The sequence below is a fragment of the Suricata suricatta genome, chromosome 3, assembly GCF_006229205.1.
Source record: "Suricata suricatta isolate VVHF042 chromosome 3, meerkat_22Aug2017_6uvM2_HiC, whole genome shotgun sequence".
NCBI classification, from domain to species: domain Eukaryota; kingdom Metazoa; phylum Chordata; class Mammalia; order Carnivora; family Herpestidae; genus Suricata; species Suricata suricatta.
In genome coordinates, this window is record NC_043702.1 from 61,617,076 (window position 1) to 61,638,280 (window position 21,205).

General features: G+C 41.5%; 1 protein-coding gene across 1 annotated transcript in view; it reads left to right on the forward strand.

The window, feature by feature from the left end:
* The window catches only part of STK39 (serine/threonine kinase 39), a gene marked incomplete at its 5' end in the record, with an annotated part of 389,113 nt that overhangs the window by 245,773 nt on the left and 122,135 nt on the right, over positions 1-21,205 (forward strand). The window contains 4 exons of the mRNA XM_029933312.1: positions 9,447-9,569; positions 9,667-9,696; positions 18,481-18,543; positions 20,314-20,381. Coding sequence (XP_029789172.1) covers positions 9,447-9,569; positions 9,667-9,696; positions 18,481-18,543; positions 20,314-20,381 — 284 coding nt within the window. The remainder of the gene's footprint in view (positions 1-9,446; positions 9,570-9,666; positions 9,697-18,480; positions 18,544-20,313; positions 20,382-21,205) is intronic.

A 21,205-nucleotide genomic window follows, 5' to 3' on the forward strand; every position in this document is an offset into this window, starting at 1 on the left:
GGAGTTCTAAAGGCCTGCTCCATAGGGGAGGAACGAGAGACACACAGGTCTCATGGCCATCCTGGAATTTAGCCGGGTCCCTGTTCCCACTTGCTGTTGTGTCCTTCTCTGTGGGTCTTGGTTCTGCCCTTTAAGTTAGCTGTTTCTGTAAGAAAAGCCAGTATTTGTAGCTCAGTAGCCTGAGTGGCTCCGGCCCATAAATTTTGGGGATCTGAAGGCTTGTTTGATTTTGTGCAGTTTCTTTTAGTCTAACTTGGCAATGATTCATAGTATAAGTATCTAAAAAACTTTGTGAATTTCCTGTGAATCTCCATGGGTTTATGCCATTAGACAGGACCAAGGCCTGAAGAGGCAGTGTCCACCTTGGGGTCCCCTGAGGCTGCTGAGGGATGACGTCCATAAGGTGTCTAACCCACGGCCTAGAAGTTACTTCATGCAGAGTGCATGTAAGGTGCACTCCTGTAAGATCCTTAGAAGGCCTTAGGTCTTTTTGGAAGTGTCTAGGGGGCACTGCCTTAGATCTTTCTGCTGTCTCAACAGAGCGTCATGCAGCCACACCCTGGATTTGATCCTTGCTGGGAAGCTATTTCTTAAGTTTGAGAATCACTTGACATCAGGAGAGGCTGGGAATGAGGAACAGCTTTATAGGCAACAGTGTGTTCCTTAGCTCATCTCTCTCTGCTCACATTTTATCATAGGCCGTGAGCAGAAGCCAGGTGTCACTAAGTATTCTGCCTGAAAGTCTCCTTAATTAGATCACTGTGTTCATTAGGTCCATTTCCATCTCCCACGTTATGGCAGATAGCAGCTCCTCCAGGCCTGTCACTGTGGAGCGGGTCCTCTTGTCCTCTCGGCTTTCAGGAACACCGTCCTCACTTCCCTGTAAGTCCTCACTGACGGCCTGCCTGAAGCAACAGTCTTCTTATTACCGCGCACCGTTTCTGTGCATCAGGAATATGGGACGGGCTTGTTCTGACTCCGGGTCCTCATGTGTTCACTGTCAGAGTGGTGCCCATGCGCTTTTGTGGGGCCCGCCCCCAAGGAGGCCAGGCCGCCTGCCGCGGGGCTTGGAGTCCTTCGCTTTTAGGGCAATTCGTTACTCACTGGTCAGTAGGAACCGGAACAGGTAACAGTACTCTTCTTCCTGGCCGTTGTCCCCTCCAGTCCAGTTCCTCTCCTGCTCTGCTCTCAGGAATCCAGATTTGATCATTCTCCCTCCCCTCTGCCCACTCAGAAGCCTTCTGCTTGCTGCTGTCTGAATTCCAAGCCCCCTGACTTGGTGTAACAGAGGGTGCAAACGCACAGGCCGGATTTATCCCACCAACACATCGTTTTTAGGCTGTGCAGAGGAATTTCTTTTTTTTTTGCTTGACATATTTGTTAACATTTAAAAACTCAGTAGCATTCACATAAAATTCCAAATTATCTACTTCTCTGGAAGAGTAAGAAGATCCGGCCACATGGCGGCCTCCTTTCCTGAGGCTGCGGTCAGCTAACGCTGGGCCCTCCCCGGAGGTGGGAGAGGTCCTCAGGGGGTCTGCTTTCCATTGCCCACCTGGCTGCTGTAGCCTCTGAATTTGCTCTTCTTATTGTACAGGCTCTTGACGCAGCTTTTCCAGGTTTATTCTTAGCCATTTCCTTAAACCCAAGCCCCTGGCCCCCGGGACCCGGTGAGCCAGCCGCATTACCTGAGTCAGCAGAACTCGGTAAGTTCTTACCTTCTCCCCCGCCGGAATAATGTCTCCGTGCTCCCTGCCTGGTGAGCTCTTACCGTCCTCACCAGCCAGCCTTCCTCGTGGTCCCGCGGCAGATGCTGTCCTCTCCTCTGCGATCCCACAGTGCTGGCATCTGTCTTGTAGCACCCACATTTTATTGACGCTGTTAGCTTAAGTGTCTGTCACCTCTCTGGATTGTGAACTACTCCATGGTGTGGATTTATATTCAACTTCTCTTTTGTCTAGAACTTGTCACCAGAATAGGTATTGAATAAAACTTTGTTGACTGAATGAATAAATAAGTGGTGCTTTAAAAAGGCTGAGCCGAGCTCTCCGCCCTGAGGGAGTGGACAGTTCAATGTGTCATCCATTAAATGTAGTACGGGATAGAAGAGTATACAGTTGAAGGCAGAGATACCCCTCAGGAACACTGGCAAATATTCTTGCATTAGAAGAAAAATAAGAATGTAGAAGGTTAAATCATGTATACAGGCCAGGGCACGTGTGTAATAGACCTGTAAGAAGGTAGAGCTGTGAAAATGTGTAACTTGTATATGACTGGATTGTGGGGTGTCTAAAGGGATATGGTGGGAAAGAAGTCTTGGACAGGTATCTTTGGGGCTAAGGTGTGGAGAGACTGTTAAGGAATTTGGACTCATAGGCGATAGTGAGTTCTTGTCAGTTTTTTTGAGAAAGTGCTAGTGTGTGACTAGTGGAAATATGAAGAATAAAATAGGAGGTTAGTGGCCAGGAGATTGATAAGCAGTTTGCTTTAATAGAAGAGACAGAAAAAAAAAAAAAACCAATGTCGAAGGTGGGGGACCTGATCCAGCACAGTGGCAGTGGAGGAAGTGAAATTTGCAGAGTATAACACTTGATAGATTTGGGTTGTGAGGAAGAGGGAATGTAATAATGCTGACGTCATCTTCAGTGTTTGCATGTGCCAGACATCATGTTAGGAAGGCTATACGACTGTGCCCTGGACCATGGTGACAGGGGACCGGGGCGGGAGAAGGAATTTCCTAAGTGTTGTTTTATTTTAACCCCAAATGGAATTTTATTTTAAATATTTTCTGTCTGAAACCATTTATAGGAAATCTGTGCCTTATTAAGGCAATATCCAGTGAGTGCCCTGCAGACAGTTTCTATGGACAACTTCTGTTCAGAGATGCTTAATAGAAATAATACATTTATGTATTTTTATTCTCCTGCGTTTGGACTGTACAAACAGAAACGTAAGGTAGACCAGGAGTTTTCTGTCTTTCACATTTTACTTCCTTCCTATTTTACCAAATAATCAAGGTTCCAAATTGTTATGAACAAAATAAATAATTTTTCAATGACATTCATCTGTCACATTAATATTTATGGGACACTTGAGAACTTAATTCTCTGCTTTAACTGGCAAGGATATGTATTGCTCCTCTTATAGAAAAACTATCAGGTGTAAAATTCTTGATCCTGTCTGTAGAATTTATCATAAATTCCTAATAATAGAGGTAACTTGAAAATAATGGAATACTTTAGTTTCCAAATCTAAAAATTAGAGAAACAAGTTTTCTGGTGATTTTGAATATAGGAACATTTATGGACATAGATGAAATAACAAAATACCTACCAATAAAACTTCTAATTCTATGTAACTATGTTAATACACATAATACAAAACATTTTTATTTGGAAAATACACCATTTGCTTTCCTTGGTCTTGGGCAACGTTAGGCTCTTGACTTGTAGTGTTGGCATCAATCCTCACAGACCCAGTGTTTGTATCATCTAAGACAATTTTTCAGAGGCTGCTCTTCTCACTTTCCATTTTAAAAAGTGGAGCACACTGTGTTTCCTCATGATGCTCTCATAAGAAATGTTAGCCCAAGCCCTACATATCAGTTTGAGTAATATGAAGATAGTTGCATCCCTCAACTGTACCTTGATTGGTATAGATTTGGTACATAAAAGCCAACTTGTGTGTATTGTTTTTAAAGATGAAACTTGTGAGGTTTGTGCAATAGAATTGATATATTTGCCATTGTAAAATATTTATTCCCAGGAATAACTCCTAAGCTCATGTCAAATATCTTGGTCCAATTTTACAACGTTCCCCAAAGGTGAGTCTTAGCACTAAATGGTGTGCTGTAAACATTGAAAACTGGCATTCTGGCAGTTGGGGGGGGGCGGGGAGTGCAAATCCTAATTTGTACTATTTTTGTTTCTGTTGTTTAAATACTTCTACTGGGGCCAATTGTATGCAACCAGTATGAAGCCAGCTGCCTTGCAAACTTACCAAATTTTAACAGCGGGCTCTCCTGAGCCAGTGTGAGCCAGCTGACTAAGGTAGGTAATGCTGGAAAGGTGTCTGAGGCTGGGAGTTGAGCATTAATGAATGGGTTGGAGATGGCTTACTAGAAATTGTTTGGACACTCATATCCCACAGAGCATTCAGAAAACAAGACTGAGAGACGAAGTTTATCCAAGGTCATCAGCTTAGAGAGAGAGGAGGCCACTGGGGACCACGTGCTCCCCGGAGGAGACTATGTTTGGAGTCCATGTGTGCGGTAAAGATGCACCAAAGAACAGTAGGAGACGGGAGGACAGAGAAAAGTAGAAGCAGTACAGATTTGGAGAGGGCGTGAAGTAAAAGAATGGGATTCAGCTGTGTCCACAAGATAACATTAGGGCAACAGAGAGGAGCGTTACATTACGCAAGTGTGAAGTCATTAAATCTTGCAGGGGAGAGGCGGCCCGAGTGGCCTGCTGGGGACAGATAGTATTTTGTGTGAGATTACAGAGTGAGGATGGGCTGAGCAAGTGAAGGCAGCAATTAGAGACCCTCTTCAGAAAAATGTTGGGAGTGAAAGTGGGAGGGGAGAGGGACAGATTGCTTCTGGAAGTAGCAAAAGCTGAGTTTATGAGAATTGAATGTGTTCATGGTGGATGTGGAGAAGCAGGGCCTGCTGTAAGTGTTTTGATGGAACGAACGAGCGAGCGTGTAGATAACTGAGGAGCACACAGGAGGCATTGGCTTGTAAAGGAAAGGGGATCTGTTTCCCTACACACAGGAGGGAAAGTCAAAGGGGGAGGAAGACTGTGAAGGAGCTGATCAGAAACACGTAGAAGGGTCGGGTATAGGCTAGATGGACTTCGTGCGCCCAGGCTGGCAGGTGGAGCTACTTGAAATGGCTGGTGGCTGGAGCTGGGTAGGACGCAGCAGCAGACCCTGGCACTGGAAAGCTGGGGTCAGACTCCTGGTCTCCTGTCCTGGTACCGTCTCTCCCAGCTGTAGGGGCTTGGGCCAGGAGTTTCACTTCCCTGCACCTCAGTTTTCCCTCAGAAAAGTGGGGGAGTGAAATGATTCTCAACTCACAAGGCTACCGTGCAGATTAAGGTAGTTAATGGATTTAAGGTTCTCAGAGCATAGTAAGTCTCTTATATAAATAACAGCTGGTATGGGGTGGGGAGAGGGAATAGGTGAACAATGAGCAATGAGGACAGTGCTTCTCCGACCTGGGTGAGAATATGAGTCACCTGAAACTCTTGGGAAAAGGAGTATTGTGATTTAGTGTGTTTGGAGTGGGGTCCGAGATTCAGCATTTCTGATGAGCTCCTCAGAGTTACTGTTGCTGCTGGTCCAGGACCCCCCCCCACCCGGTGTGGCCAGTGAGCCCTGGTCATGGCACCAGGCAGCATGGCTAGTCTCCATCGGCTCAGGGCTGAAGGATATTGGGGTGAGCCCCCGGCTGTCCTCCCCGGTGTGATTTGTACAGGAGGCAGAGCGGGGGTGAGGTGGGGTGTAGTTAAATGCAGCATCAGCGGAGTCCGCTGTGGCTCCAGACCTTCTAAGATGGGGCTGAAGCCAGCAGGGGAAGGCCGAGGGCTGGAGAACACAGTGCGGCCCGGCGGTAGGTGGGTGACAGAGGTTTCAGAGAGGTCATAGGAGGCAATGTCAGTATAAATTAGGGGAACAGTAAAATATTTACTGTTGAAACCTTACTGACTCTAATTTTATTTTTTATTTTTGATGATTTAGAAGGCTTTTTGTTTGCCTGGCAGTACCTCAAGGACATTATAAACAGCAGTTAATTAGAAACATTTTTTACACTCTGGTCAGTAGAATGCCTGATAAAGGAAAAGTTACTGTGTATTGCTTTCTACCACGTCCGGATCAGTTGGGTGCTCAGGCTGTGGTCAGGTTGTACATTCCATGGGTGGAGGAGAAGTGGGGCGCAGGATTCCTGCTGATGGGGAAGTCATTCTGAGGAGACTCCAAAATCCTACCTCCAGGGAGAAGTTAATGTAGCTGAAGAAGCATCTGGCAAGTGCCTCAGAAAGAGGCGCCGAGCAGGATTGGACAGATACTGCTAAATTTTGGTCAGTTTCGCTTTGCGTCACATTCATCCTTTGTTAGAGAAACACACTTTAATGTCTAACATGTTTAACACCCTGCTGGCTATCTTCTACTGTCTGTCCTTCATAGCTCTCTTCCTGTTCTGGGGTCAGGGGCCAGGTGGCATCCTGGGATCCTGGGTCCTGTTCCTTCTAGAAAGCTCCCATTCAGAGGGGCACTAGAGCACTCTAGTGACTTCCCCCTTGTTGCTGCCATTCCCAACTTCTGGCTGCTCCAGTCCTGCCTCTGTTCGGACACATGACCCTGTGGCCACCAGATGTAGCCTGAGAACCACACCGTTCCTCTGGGTGTCTGAACCCGACTTCAGAACTTCGGTTTATTTTGCAAAAGTTGATTTTCCTAAAGACACGGTTTTGAGAAAGGGAAGAAAATACTACTCTCCTCTTCAGAGGTATGCCGTGTTAATAGAACTGCTTAATTGTATTTTATTCCCAGTCATGGGACTGAATGTCGCTGCATGTCAAACTTGGTCTAACCTCACTGCTGGACCTGAGGAATTTGTGAGCTTATGACTGAGCCTATTTCTCTGAGAGGCATCGGATTCTTTTCTTTAACTCCTGATTCTTTTGTTTAACTCCTGGCTCCCACCTCTTGGCTTTATTAAGTGATTGAATTATGTAACAAATGAGAACAATGCAGGAGTAACAGTCCAGATTCTGAGAGTGGATAAACCCCCATCCTTGTCGTTGTGGAAGATGGGGAAGGACAGAAGCCTTTACACGTCGTTTTTGTTTTGTTTTTTTTTTTATTTTTAGTTGGTAGAGTATTCCTCAGTTCCTAAATAAGAACCCCATTTGTTAAACTATGTGAAACTTAGTTGCCTTGATTTTGGAAGGTAGAAGTTGTTTCCTAGAGTCCCTGCGACCTCCCTGTGAGGACGTATCTCCCTCAAATTGCTTTCTGGTCTCTTCAGTGGAGATCAGTGTCCTGTAAAGATACCATGAAACCTGAGTTTGAAATGATGCTGCAGGTTGTTTTCCTTCCAGTAAACCAAGAGAATGCTCGTCACAAATCTGTATTCTTATTCTTCCTACTCCTGTACCAGTATTTTATGCTACATAGATTTTATAATGTTTTTGTCTTAATTTTTACATTTGTTCAATATTTATGACTTAAAGGCTCATGCCACCATTTTTTGCAATGTCTGAGGCTATAATCTTAGACATTTTGCTTTGTCTCTCTTCCGGCAGATAAAACTAGGAGGGAGATAGCCAGGGTTCTAAAATAAAATAAAATGGAAGATGGCCATTTTATTGTATGTGGTTGGATCCTGCCTGTAGAAACAAAACTGACAGATTTTGTAAGCAGAGGAAAAAAGGGCATAAACAAAATTCAGGGTGTAAAGCTGTACCGTCTCTCTGCTGTTGGAGAGAAGTCCTTAGTGTAAGTATTAGTACTTGAAGAATACTAATTTGTCAACCGTGGTTCGTTTATGTGGTTTCAGTAGAGTTTTGTTCTATTTCTGATGCACAGTCTTCCTTGTCTCCTCACTTCTTAGTTAATAGTATACTTTGTAATAGATGTGGCTTTAAATTCTTTCTTTTAATGTAGTCATTAACAGATTTTCCTGTTATTAGCATCATGATTAGTATTGCTAGGAAAATAATTTTACTGTATATGTCAACAGAAAATTATTTTCTCTTCCCTTACCCATTTCTCTGTAGTTTTAAAGAGCAGTCTGTTCTGAAAGTGTTGAAGTGCATTTCAGCACTTTTTCCCTACAGTACTTTGCCAGCATCTATAAGTACTATCATTAGAATAGGTCGTTTCCAATGACTCAGAATATGTAAATGGAAAAAAATCTTATGTCAAGCACAGAAGAAGTTGTTTCAAATTTGAATTAGTTTTTTTTTTTTTTTAGTGGAGAGAAGCTTTTTTTTTTTTCTAATTAAGCATGCCTGTTTTAATAATGAATAAGAACTTTTTACTTTTTAACTTTCCATCCTGGAGCTCAAATCTTCTAGACCAAGTGGTCCGGCTTGCTTTTATAGGTTCCACAGGATAAAACCTTTAAGTCAGACCCAACCCCGGGCCTGTGTTGATTGTGAATTGATATTGATTGAACGTGTGTATAAATGCTTTACATTTAAGATCTGTGGAATTTCCCTCAGGATTAATGAGGCTCCCATGATATAACTAACTAGTTTCTGTTATGGAAATTAGTGTTTCTTCACATCCTGAGTCTTTCAAAGTCTTTGCAGGATGTTTTCAGACAACTTCAGTTTCACAGTTACCATTCTGTGGCATAAGATTTGCATTTGAATGTGAATCTGAGGGCTTTAATTCTTGGCTTAATTTTGTAACTCTAGCTTGTGATCTTCAGTTACTTTCTGGGCCTTCATATCCTCATCTGTAAAATGAGGGGGTTGGACTAAACCGTCTCCAAGGTCCCTTTCGCCTTGAAGTTTCTCTGAATCAGTGGATCACTGGCTGTTCTGTTCACACATTCGCTGCTACATTGCTTTGTTCAATTACGTCTGAGTCTGTTTTGGGGGGGCAAATTACTTTGGTCAGAGGCTCATCATTCTCCATCATCCTGTCCTTTTAAAAGTTTCAACCACACAGGCATTTGAAAAGCATACCCCTGAATCATATCTCCACTATAGTTCAAATAAACGTTTGAAATCCTTGCAGAAGACGGCCATAACCTGCTTGGGTTATCTGGCATGGCTGCTGATTATCTTACTGTGTTTCCAACAATCCCCCAAGTCTCAAAAGTGTTACAAGGTGTGTGAAGAATAGTCTGATGCTGTTTCATTTGGCTCAGGTAGGTTGAGCAGAATCCTGGGAAAACCATTGTGATGTCAGGTTCTGAACAAGAGCAAGGTGGCAACAGAAGGGTATTTGCTTTTTTTGACCAAGGCTTTAGATTGCTGATCAGTTCTGGACTGTTGTGCTTCATTAGGTGGCCTGACCGCCACCCCTCCCCGCACCCCCTCCCTCCCGTGTCAGCAGTCTGTTACTTGCTTGCGTTTCCTTAGGGATCTTAAAGCCAACCACATGGCCTTTAATGTGGTAATTAATGAAGTTTAACTGAAGCAAAAGTGAAAAATAGGTTTGATCTCTGTGGCTGACGTGCATGGTATTCTTCCAAAATCTTTTATTCTTGGTGTATAGTACTGTGTTTCAAGAACACAGTATCTTTGGAAAGAGAAGTGTGGCATTCTGCCAGCTGTGTAGTCTTTTTGGGTTATTAACTGCTCTGCCTGAATTCAACCACTCAGGGTATTTCCAGGGTAGGTGTGTGCTGTGCAACCCCACTTAGCCCAGCGAGCACTGTTCACACTCTACTAGTGAAACATCTCGGCGGGTGTGTTTTGATTCAGGTGAGAAGAGTTCCGGGGTCAAGCGGTCACCTTCATAAAACCGAGGACGGTGACTGGGAGTGGAGTGACGACGAGATGGACGAGAAAAGTGAAGAAGGGAAGGCAGCTTTTTCTCAAGAAAAGGTAAGTGACGTTGACAATGGTGAGCTAGCCTGTGCATAATTTATGTTTGTGGCATTTTGTGTGTGCGCATATTAATGGATATGCAATTGTTTTACAGTCACGAAGAGTAAAAGAAGAAAATCCAGAGGTGAGTGGTGGTGATTTATTTTAACATTTTTTGCCACCTCACCATCTCCCCCCTCCCCGAGACCCCCCTCCCTCCCTTGCAGTGTCAGAGTGTGATCCATTTGGGGAAGAGACATTGAAATTTCGTCGTCATGGAGAAACAAAATAAAAAGCATGTAGATTTTGCAGGTCCTGATTCTATCTGAGTTACTTTTGGGTTTTATAAATTGGGGCCAATTGTTTTACTCTCTGAGCCTGTTTCCTCCTCTGTCAGATGGTGATGATCAGTCACACTACTTTTAAGTTGCTGTGAGGATTGATAAAATCATTTACATGAAGCACCCACTGAGTGCTCGACTTAGTTGATCTCAACTCTTGATTTTACTGTTCTGTAGAAAACAGAGTAGACATACAGGAAAATCTCTTCTAAATTTTTTGTTTCCAGTAAAGCAGATAATTAAAATAAGCTGTAGGTTGAGTATGCTGGTCTTGGCTTTACAATCTCCTGGGTAACTTAGTAGGCAAGGAACACTCTTTCATCAGCTTCCTTCTGAGAACTGGTCATTTTTTGATTAACTTTACTTCCTCCGTCTGGTTAATTATCCTAATGCTAATAATGCCTAATGATGACTGTAGTTCAAAAGACTTGCTAATTCTCCTAGAGAAAATTTAAGCATATTTAAATAGCTCCAAATATTTTACAGACCTAGTAATTAATGTGTACCTTGATAAATTCTCATTAAGGAAACCGAAGACCTCGGGATACAAATGATATCTATCCCAACTTTTTTTTTTTTTTTAATTAGCAGACATTTCCTTTTGATGAAGTGAAGTGAAGGTTACATTCCATTACATAGGGGCCAGCTGGACCTTCTGAGAAGAGCACATCCAAGCTCAAAGCTACTGTTGCCCTGTTATTTCTCCCTTCCCTCTGGTCTCTCCATTCTTCATGCCAACTGACAGGCCTTGACTAGGGATCGCTCATTCTGCCTGCCTCCCACTGTTGGCTGTCTTTCAGTTCCTGTTTCTTCCTGTGTTTGTCATAGGAATTCATCTTTTCATTTTGTACATAAAAGATAAGCTTCGTCAAGGGAGTTATCCCCCTCTGTTACAAAGGGTGGTGAGGAGTTCCACAGTAGGACCCGGTGGATGCACTCATGTTCTGGTTTCTAGAATGATCTTAGCTAGGTATCTTACACTCTGCCCTCTTCCGCCCACTTTGCTATTTTACCTACAGTGAAGTGCAGAGTCCAGGTTTTTCATCTATTTCCTAGAGTGTCTCTAACTAAAAGTGGAAGTCCTGCTTAGAAATAGAACAAAATAACGTGATTTCAGGGAGCATCATGATTCAGAAAGCATTCATATTGGTTCACTACAGGATGTCTTTACTGGAGTGTTTTCACCGAGTCCTGCCTTAACCTGGTACAGACTGATGGTTGTGGATCCTTTCTCTTGAGGATTTGTTAAGTTTATTGTGCTAGTATCCTCCCATGTGCCTGTTGAAATTGCTCTGATAACTGATCTCTTATGTGGATATTAGCAGTATCTTTTTGGCAAGAATGTTTTCTGCGTAGACAGGAAACCGAGTAATGTATAGCATGCTGTCAGTCATCGTCACTGTCGACCTTCTTGGGTGGGATTCAAAGTGTTAGACACTTCACTGTGTCTAGACTAAATTTGATTTCCCAGCGACATACATCTGTTCTGAATTTATAATTAAGGAAACATGAAACATTACTTTAGTGAAAAGGTTCATGTCTGAATGTGAACACTTTCACCGAATTTTAGGAATAATCAGCCCCACTTGCTATTGCACGACTGAGTTTCAGGTCATTTGTTTTGTTTTGTTTTTGTTTTTTGTTTATCAGGGCTGGCATTTCAGTGTCATGAGCTGTGTCAAGGGCAGCTACAATGACAGTTGCTCTGTCCTTTCAGCTTTTTAATTAAAGTAGCCCCCTGGCTTCCTGACCACCCAAATTCACTTTTTATGTAAATGAAGCAAAATGTATTTATCAATTAAAAGAGAATTAGAACCATTGAATATGTAAATAGGCAACAAATGTATGCACAAATATATACCTACTATGCGCACTGTTTTAGCAGGTATTGGGGATACAACAGTAAGAAAAACCACGAAATCCCTGTCCTTGTGGGACTTATATTTTTTAAATTTTATTTTATTGTTATTTTGAGACAGAGCAAGCAAGTGAGCATGAGCAGGGGAAGGACAGAGAGAGAGAGAGAGAGAGAGAGAGAGAATCCCAAGCAGGCCCCACACTGTCAGTGCAGAGCCTGATGCGGGGCTTGAGCTGACAAACTGTGTGATCATGACCTGAGCTGAAATCAAAAGTCAAATGCTTACTGCACCAAGCCACCCGGGCGCCCCATTGTGACACTTCCTTTTCTTTTTTTTTAAACAGTTTATTGTCACATTGGTTTCCATACAACACCCAGTGCTCTTCCCCACAAGTGCCCTCCTCCATCACCACCACCTCTTTTCCCCCTCCCCCTTCAACCCTCAGTTCATTTTCAGCATTCAGTAGTCTCTCAAGTTTTACGTCCCTCTCTCTCCCCAACTCTCTTTCCCTCTTCCCCTCCCCCTGGTCCTCCATTAGGTTTCTCCTGTTTTCCTGTTAGACCTATGAGTACAAACATATGGTTTCTGTCCTTCTCTGCCTGACTTATTTCGCTTAGCATGACACCCTCAAGGTCCATCCACTTTCCTACAAATGGCCATATATCATTCTTTCTCATTGCCATGTAGTACTCCATTGTGTATATATACCACATCTTCTTGATCCACTCATCAGGTGATGGACATTTAGGCTCTATCCATGTTTTGGCTATTGTTGACAGTGCTGCTATGAACATTGGGGTACATGTGCTCCTATGCCTCAGCACTTCTGTATCCCTTGGGTAAATCCCTAGCAGTGCTATTGCTGGGTCATAAGGGAGTTCTATGAAAATATGACACTTCCATTTTGATAGGAGCATATAAACAACAAGCGGCAGCCTTTATAAGTCTGTACATTATTTGGTTTGTTACAGTGGAGTAGGAGCAATGGGAAAAAAAATAGAATGGTGTGGAAAGTACAGGACTGTGTTAGAGGACTGTGATTTAAATGGGTTGGTCAGGGTCGAGTTTACTGAAAGGAACACAAAGACTTGTAAAAGGTATGGAAGAACCAAATAGAAAAAATTCTGAAAAGCCACTTTTATTTCACTACCCCTCTTGCCTCTGTGATTGTTCCTTCTTTCTACAGAGGTTATCAGTGTGCAGTCTTTTCCTCCAGACTTTTTCTTCTCATTTACATACAGATATGCAAATGAAGAAACCTATATCATATTTAAAATGTGAATGGGATTATAAAAGCTATAAATTTATTTTTTATTGAAGTAGAGTTGACACAATGTTACATTCATTTCAGGTGTACCACATGGTGATTCCACCAAAATGTCTTTTTGGTTTTTGCAACTTGCCTTATGTCTTCCACATTATTTGTTATAGATCTGTCTCTGTTTTAACTGCCAAATAGTATTACCTTGGATGGATTGAAGTGGTTTATTTAACCATTAACTTTGTGAGCGTTCAGGTGACTGTTAGAAACTGCATTCCATTAACATTTTGTGTATGCATTTTGAGGGGCACATGTGCAGGTAAAGTAATTTAAAGAATTTAAAGACCTGTGGTTACTCACTTGACAAAATCCAGTTTTGGGATTTTCAATAGCTGCTATCAAAAGCTAAACCATTTTAAATATCTTACATTTTTATTTGTCAATTATATCTTAATAAAGTTGAGACTAGAAAAAGCAGCACCAATTTATATAGCCTCTGACAGTGTGCCTTGTGCCTTGAAACATCTTTGAGGGTGAAAATGCTTACCTGTGCCAAGTGGCATGTTTAAATGCAAGTGTTTACATTTTGATAAGCTTTCCAAGAGTGCTCATCCTTTAAATCACAGTTTATTTAGTTGACTGACTAGAAGCTACTGGAAGACTAGGCTAGTATTTTATACATATTTCTGTCCCCTTTGCATCTGGTAGACACTCTAGCCATGTTTGTTGGTGACATGAATACCCACCCACTGAAACAGACATTAAACAGGTGCCTGAAGAAGCCTGTCATATTTATGAGTAGGTCAGAAGTGAGCGGAAAAACCCAAAGATGTCATTTAATTGAGCTGAAGTTCAGAGACGGTAGATTGACTTAGTAGATCCACGTTCAGGCAGAGGAAGCTAGTCTGATGAAGGGAGGGGGTGCTGTAGGAATGCTTAATTCGTAAAGGGCTAGTTGGCTTCCCTAGGAAGTAGAAGGCAGCACATCCAGGTATTACAGGGTTTGTTGGAGAAGACTAAGAAGGGAGGATGTGCCTGGTACTGGGCTGTACTGGGAGGTCCTTCTAAATTGAAAGAGAGTTCCCAGTGTGACCTATAAAGTTCTAGAGTTACACTACTCATCTTCAGGTTCATAGCCAAATCCATCTGAAAGCTGGTCCTCCTGTGTTTCTAACCTGACATTTTTTGGAAATAGCCTTGCAAAGTATTAGTTATGACCTGCCAGTAACTCACAGTTTGTAATAAGTAGATACATTTGTGCTCATTTCACTTATTTATTATATTCCTTCTTGGAATATAATGGAAGCCAGTGGTAGAACTTAATCTTAATAATACAATAGTATTAATAATGAAGTTAATTGAGCAAATATTTAATCTGTGCCTGATTTTTACATGAAGCAGTGCTCGGTATTGTGGCATTGTGGGAATTACACAAAAGCAAAGGAGAGAGCCCTGCTCTCTAGAAACTTCTTATCTCTTTGGAGGTAGGGGTCAGACATAGTATTTACAAGACTGGCTTCCTCATGTGGGGGTTTCCTATTTGCCATCCTAGCTTTAATAAAACCTTTCAATTATTACCTCATTAGTGATCTTTTTGACCAGTGATTTGGGACTCTGTTTTTGTCAGATTCTGCAAATAATATATGTTTTATCATTTTTAAAATCAATTTTGCCTTATATCCTCATTTTCTACATAAAAGTAAAATTGCCTTTATCTTTACGTTCACACTTTCTTTGCGTTTCCTTTAACCAAGGGAGACATTTGCTAAGGCTTCTACTCAAGAAGCATTCTTTTTACCACAGTCTCTCTGTTAGGTGGCATGAAAACAGATGCTTTATAACCCTGGCTTCACATCAGAAAAGCTGACAGCTTTACAAATGCAGATGCCCAGAACTCACCCTCAGATTCTGATTCGGTAGTTAGCGGGGATGTCCAGGCACATCTGATTTTCAGAAAGCTGCTCATGTGGCTGATACATGGCTAGGATCAGAAACCCCACCAAATTGCTCTGAATCCAAAAGTCCACACTGAAATCCTGGGAGATTGGTGCTCAACATTCCTGCATATTTGCTTTAAATATCTATCTGTCAGAAATGTCAAAAAGAAAAAAAGAGAGGAAGAGAAGAGAAAAAACTATGAACGATGATTCAGAGACCCCTCGGAGTTGTCCTTATTTAATCAAGCGTAACAAAGGCAGGTGGAAGGTTTCTTGACCCAGCCCTTGTCCAGCCATAAGAGAGATATTGATGAATTTAATTACAGAATCAAGGCGAGGTTAATTGTAAAAATGTTGTTTCCTGACTGTGATATTTTGTTCTGAGGAGAAAATAAATATAGTGTGGATTGAGGTTGAGTTAATTTTAATAGTGGTAAGTCACAGTGAGGAAGCTAAATTATTGCGTATGTTTACTCATTGCTATTAACTGATTGTTAAAACTGCCATTAGCTTTTTTAATGTATTTCTGATGACATTGTGTTTCCCAAATGCCTGTTCGCTCTGATAACGTGTTTTTTTTTATATCCATTTGTAGATGGAGGAAAAGATTTGACTTCTCCCTCCAGATTTATTATACTTAGCCCTGTCATCAGAGCTGGCTTTAACTTGATACCTTTATGCCACCATTTTCTAAAAGATGTTCTTATTTCAAATGACTGGCTTTCTGACCTTTTTTGTGATAAAGCTATATTTGTGATCAGAAATCTTCTATATTTCTGAAAATCTTCTATTTTGTAATAATTTTAGATATCAAGAAAAGGTACAAAGATGATTAGCATTCCCATACACTCTTCACCCAGGACCCCCCACTGTTAAATTCTTATGTGACCCTGGTACATGTCACAACTAAGGGGTGAAGGTGCTACATTACTATCCACTAAACCTCGGAATGTGTTCATATTTCACTAGATTGTCTACTAAAATCCCTTTTTTTTTTGTCTCAGGATCCAATCCAGTATAACACACTGCATTTAGCCACAGTATTTTTAAAAATAGAAAATGAGAAGATTAAGCAGAGCTCTATGGAAAATTAGCAGACATTGTCTCTTTCTTTTTCCTATTCTGGGATCTTTCCGTCTCTTTTACCCAGTCCCAGAGGACTGTTTCCCGGGTGGTGTCCACCATTAAACTGTCCTTCTCTTCCCCTCCTGTCAAAACACCCATTCTCTCAAATGCACTTCTTTTTATTTTTAATGTTTATTTATTTATTTTGAGAGAGAGCACAAGCAGGGGAGGGGCAGAGAGACGGAGAGAGAGAATCCCAAGCAGTCTCCATGCTGTCAGTGCAGAACCAACAACGGGCTCAAACTCATGAACTATCAGATCATGACCTGAGCCAAAATCAAGTCAGATGCTTAACCGACCGAGCCACCCAGGCTTCCTTTGAATATACTTCTTATAACAAACTGTTTAAAAGCAAAAAAAAAAAAAAAAATTTCAGTAAGCAAACCTCTGTTATACTGTGATGAATAACACCTGTTTAATATGTTAGCTTTCTCGTAAGCTTTTCTATTTAAAAATGTATGCCCGTTGGGGTGCCTGGGTGGCTCAGTTGGTTGAGCATATCTCACTCTTGATTTCAGCTCAGGTCAGGATGCCAGGGTTGTGGGATCTAGCCCCACATCAGGCTCTGCTCTGAACATGGAGACTGCTTAAGATTCTGTCTCTCCCTCCTCCCCTCTCCCCAGCTCGTACGCTTTCTCTCTCTCAAAAAAAAAAATGTGCCACAAAAGGCATAAGCTGAACTGATAGAATGAGGTCCATAATGATGAAATTTGGAGGATTCTAGTTGGTTGCGAAAGAAGGTGTTTTGTATAGGGAACTTCCCTCTCCATCGGTCTTGCGAATCTCTTCGTATTTTCCCAGATTGCTTCTGCACCAGTGAGAGCCAGAGGCTGGTCCCTTCATTAAATGCAGGATTGCACCTCCAGAGTGAGTGTGCACAAGGTGTGTGGGGATCCAGCCCCCGGTGCAGGTAGCTAGCTCTCCATCCTGATGATGGCCCAGGAATAAGGGAGCAGAGCAGGAGATGGGACCTCCTGCAGAGGAAGACAAGTTTTTGTCTCTACTAAATGCCATTAAGGTTTTTCAGTGTGCAGTACTCCTTTGACTAGAGGTAGGATATTCTGTAAGTGCTGATGTGGCTTTTGGTTGTATCCCAAACCTTAATTGAGATTATGGGATCAGCCAGCCTGAAAGATTCTTCACGAAAGATCATTTGGTGTAGGCTCAGGTCCTCTGGCTGTTTAAAGAATACAGGTTGGTTGTTCTTCTTACATAGTCCCATGCCCCCAACATTTTATGAAAATTTTCAAAAATATAGCAACAGTAGAAGTATTTTACAGCAAACATCTATGTACCTACACCTAGATCCTACCATTACTATACTTGGTTTATCATGTACACATCTACTCATTCATCAGTCTGTCTTCATTTTTTTGAGGCATCTCAAAGTAAATTGCACATGTCAGTACACTTCCGCCTGTTACTTCATTACTAACAGTTATTTTGAGAAAGCACAGAGAGTAACAATTTCATGGTCTTTAAGTTTAGAAAACTTGCTGCAAAAAATTTCTGATGACTTCTGATTGTTTTAGAATTGATAGTAAGTTTAGAAAATATGGTTGTTTTTTCATTTTTCTTGCTGCTGCTCTTCTAGTTTTATATTCTGATCTTTCAAGTTTTGTTCAAGGGCAGAGTTCACAAAAAGTAGGGTCGAGGCAGAAATACTTTTGGTATCACGTTAGGATTGGATTTCCAACTTTGAGAAACAAATTGTAACCTGTTGTTCTGGCTTTTCTTTTGGGGGAAATGTGTTTTAAAAGTCTAACTACTTATATACTTTTTAATCCAGCGAATAAATCATTCAAAGTAATTAACGGTTAAGTAATGATTAGAGGGTACTAATCCTAACATCCTTTCATTGGGGACCTTTAATGTTGGACTATGTCATATAGGTATAAAACCTATAGAAATTGTGCAACAGGAAAAAAATGGTCCTAGAACATCTTTATGTTATCAAATTTATCAAATTTAAATTATCCAATAGTCCGTGCCTTTTCGCTTTGGCTCAGTGGCTCTCTGAAAGCATCAGGATCACCCAGGGCACTCTTTTTTTTTTTTTTTTAATAGTTTATTGTCAAATTGGTTTCCATACAACACCCAGTGCTCTTCCCCACAAGTGCCCTCCTCCATCACCACCACTTCTTTTCCCCCTCCCCCTTCCCCTTCAACTCTCATTCTCCTGTCTCTGTGAATTCTGAATCCTAGCCTAGGTGGGCCCAGGAATCTTTGCCATGTGTCCTAGGTGATTCTGATGCACATCGTCAAAGGACCACACTTTGGGGAAAAACTGCTTTACAATTACTTATGTTAACATTGTCTTTGATAACTGGGACTTAATGTAACTACACTGACCTTGATGTCTCATTTTGGTTTCCTTAAGTGCTGTAACGGTGGCTCTCTTAACAGATGGCGGTGAATGCCGGCAGTTTACCTGAGCAAATACGGTCCCTTTCTGTGCAGGACCCTCAGGTATGTTTCTCTACCAGGCCTTTATGTTTGATTTGTAGATCTGTTTTTAGAAAAACCATTTTAGGAAGGTAGACCGTTTCAGGGCAGTCCATCAGAATCAGGGCCTTGTAAACTCTTTTTTTTTTTTTAATAGGCATGGAAAAAAGAGTACTGTTACTGTTGACCATGATTTTCAGGACACCCAACCTTTAAATGATAGGTTCAAGAGCAAGGATTGATTATCAGACTGCTTCTGAAATTGTTGGCACTGTGTGAAATAAGATAAGGAAAGAAAATGACTCCCCATTCAGTTAGATTCGAGCTATAAAACAGTATAGTTAATTGATGCTTTTTTCTTTTTGGCTTCTGATTGGATTTCTATAACCTGTTTTCATAATTCTTTTATCATTGAATTTTATGGGCCAATTTATCTCTACAACTTGCCTTGTAAAAATAAAAGTCCACTGACTGTGAAATGCATTTATACTAAAATTTACATGGCAGAAAACATGCGCCGTGAGTCGTGTTGGGTGCTGGTGAAGGGTGCTGAGCAGTGCAGGGGTGGGGCATGGACTTGGAACCAGAGTGCCGCCCCCCATTCTGGCTTCACTGTATAACTAATAAACAAGCCCTCTTGCTCTCAAAGTCATTATACTATCAAGTCTCACCAGCCTTAGGATCACAACTTTGTCCCCTAAATCTGCACATCCATTGATAAATTCATTTTTATCCTACCTGTTGTGTGTTTTGTGAAATCAGCAGTATACTGAGGAGAGAATAACGGAATTTCATGGTTGCAGAAAGTCTGTCTTGAGGTCAGACAGCTAGTCCTTGGCCCTTATTTTATAGCTGAGAAAGCATAAGCTTGCAGAAGTTAAGTGGCTCATGCAAGGTCATTTAACTGGTTAGAGGATTCAGTTTAGGTCTTTTTACTCCATATCAAGCAACTCAGCAAAACACCTGGAGATAAACTGCCGGGACTGGTTGAATAACAAAAGGCAAGTGAGGAATAATAATTTGTCAGGAGGCGAGTAGAATAAGGGAAACAAAGGGGATTAAGATAACTAGTATTATATACCATGTAGTTGATGAGTTGTTTTCATATATTTGTTCTTCTGGCAAACTTTTGAGACAGGTGTGATCCCCATTTTATAAGTGAGAAAATGGGTTCAGAGAATGACTTGCTCGTGGTTGCATGTCTGGTCAGTGGCAGAGCCAAGTCTTGACCCGAAATCTCTATTTTTCTACTCCAACAAGAAGGTCTGATCGTGTCCAAGGATCTGTGGGAGTAGGAGGAGCAATGGAGTAGAGGCATTTGTGGTTCATGATTTACATTTATGGAAATAGGTTCTAGGTGAGAAACGCAGGGAAGACCATCAGTGACCACATCTGCCGGATCCCACCTTCCTTTGCATCCTGAGGTTGAAGGTGCCCAACCGTTGTGCCTCAGCAAATCCCAGTGGGTGTGGTCCGTGGCTGGGGTTGCAAGATGCTCCTTTAAGATGCCTGACCCTTCTTCTTTGGACTTGCTGCAGCTGATGCCTGTTGTTCATAGGACCCACCCTACCACTGAGGTTTTCTGTTTGAAATATTCGGACCTCCAATTGTGACAGGAATTAGGCATCATTCCAGCCTTCACATGGGGGTACTATTGTGGCCAAACAGGACCTGCCCTGTGTAAAGACCGAGTTTTGAAATTTCCAGGGAGGGTCATGTGAATCAAGGGATATCATGATTTTATTCATTTGTTTTTCCAAGGTTATAATGGTGTCTGTGGTTTTGTTTTTAAAGGGCCTACCCAACGCTAGCGAAGACTATAGAGAAGCTTCTTGCGCTGTGAACCTCGTTTTAAGATTAAGGTAAATAATATTGTTTATTTTGTATTGCTTTTCCTGTAATACAATATTCTTATCTTCTTCATTAAATCTTAATGATATTAGCATAAAATAAAATTGTTAACTTACTTGATTTCCACAAACAACCAGTGTATGCGGTATGCCAGGACCAATGGGTCTTTTTCTAATTGCTTACTAAAGAAGAATAAGAAAGAAAGCCCCCATATGAGCGTGTCTGCAGGCTCAGGCTACCCTTCATTAAGGTTTTTTTTCCCTTGCCTTTTCTTTGTTAGGCTTTCTTTTCCTTAAAATTTTTTTTACAATGTAAGATCACAGTAAGAGATTTTTAATGAGTTTCTTTCACACCTCGGCAGTCAGTCTCTGACAGAAATAAACCATGCTTGTACTACAAGTTGCCTGTTCAGAACATTTTTCAGTGGCAGGTTTGATCAGCTACTGTGGAGAAATGACAGATGTATTTTGAAAGAAGCCTCCGTCTTCTAGGAAATGGATACAAATATGGTGCCTGACAGTTTAGACTTTGCATCTAGTGAATGAAAAGTTCTTTCTGTGTCATGGATTTTTGAATGTTGAGGTCCATCCTAAGATGATATTTTTTGTTAAGAATATGGTCTCTTAAAGCACATTTGCTTCCACTTAATTATAATAAACAGCATAATTTACCAGGTCAATCAGAATGCTGTCACATTTTTGAAGATGATTTAAAATAAGTTACATGTATGTTCTCCTTTGACAATTAGACAAATAAAGCACATGGCTGATGGACCATTTTCAGAGTCATGGCTATAAAAAGCACATTCATTTTCAAGGTTAGTTTCCAGCCCTCT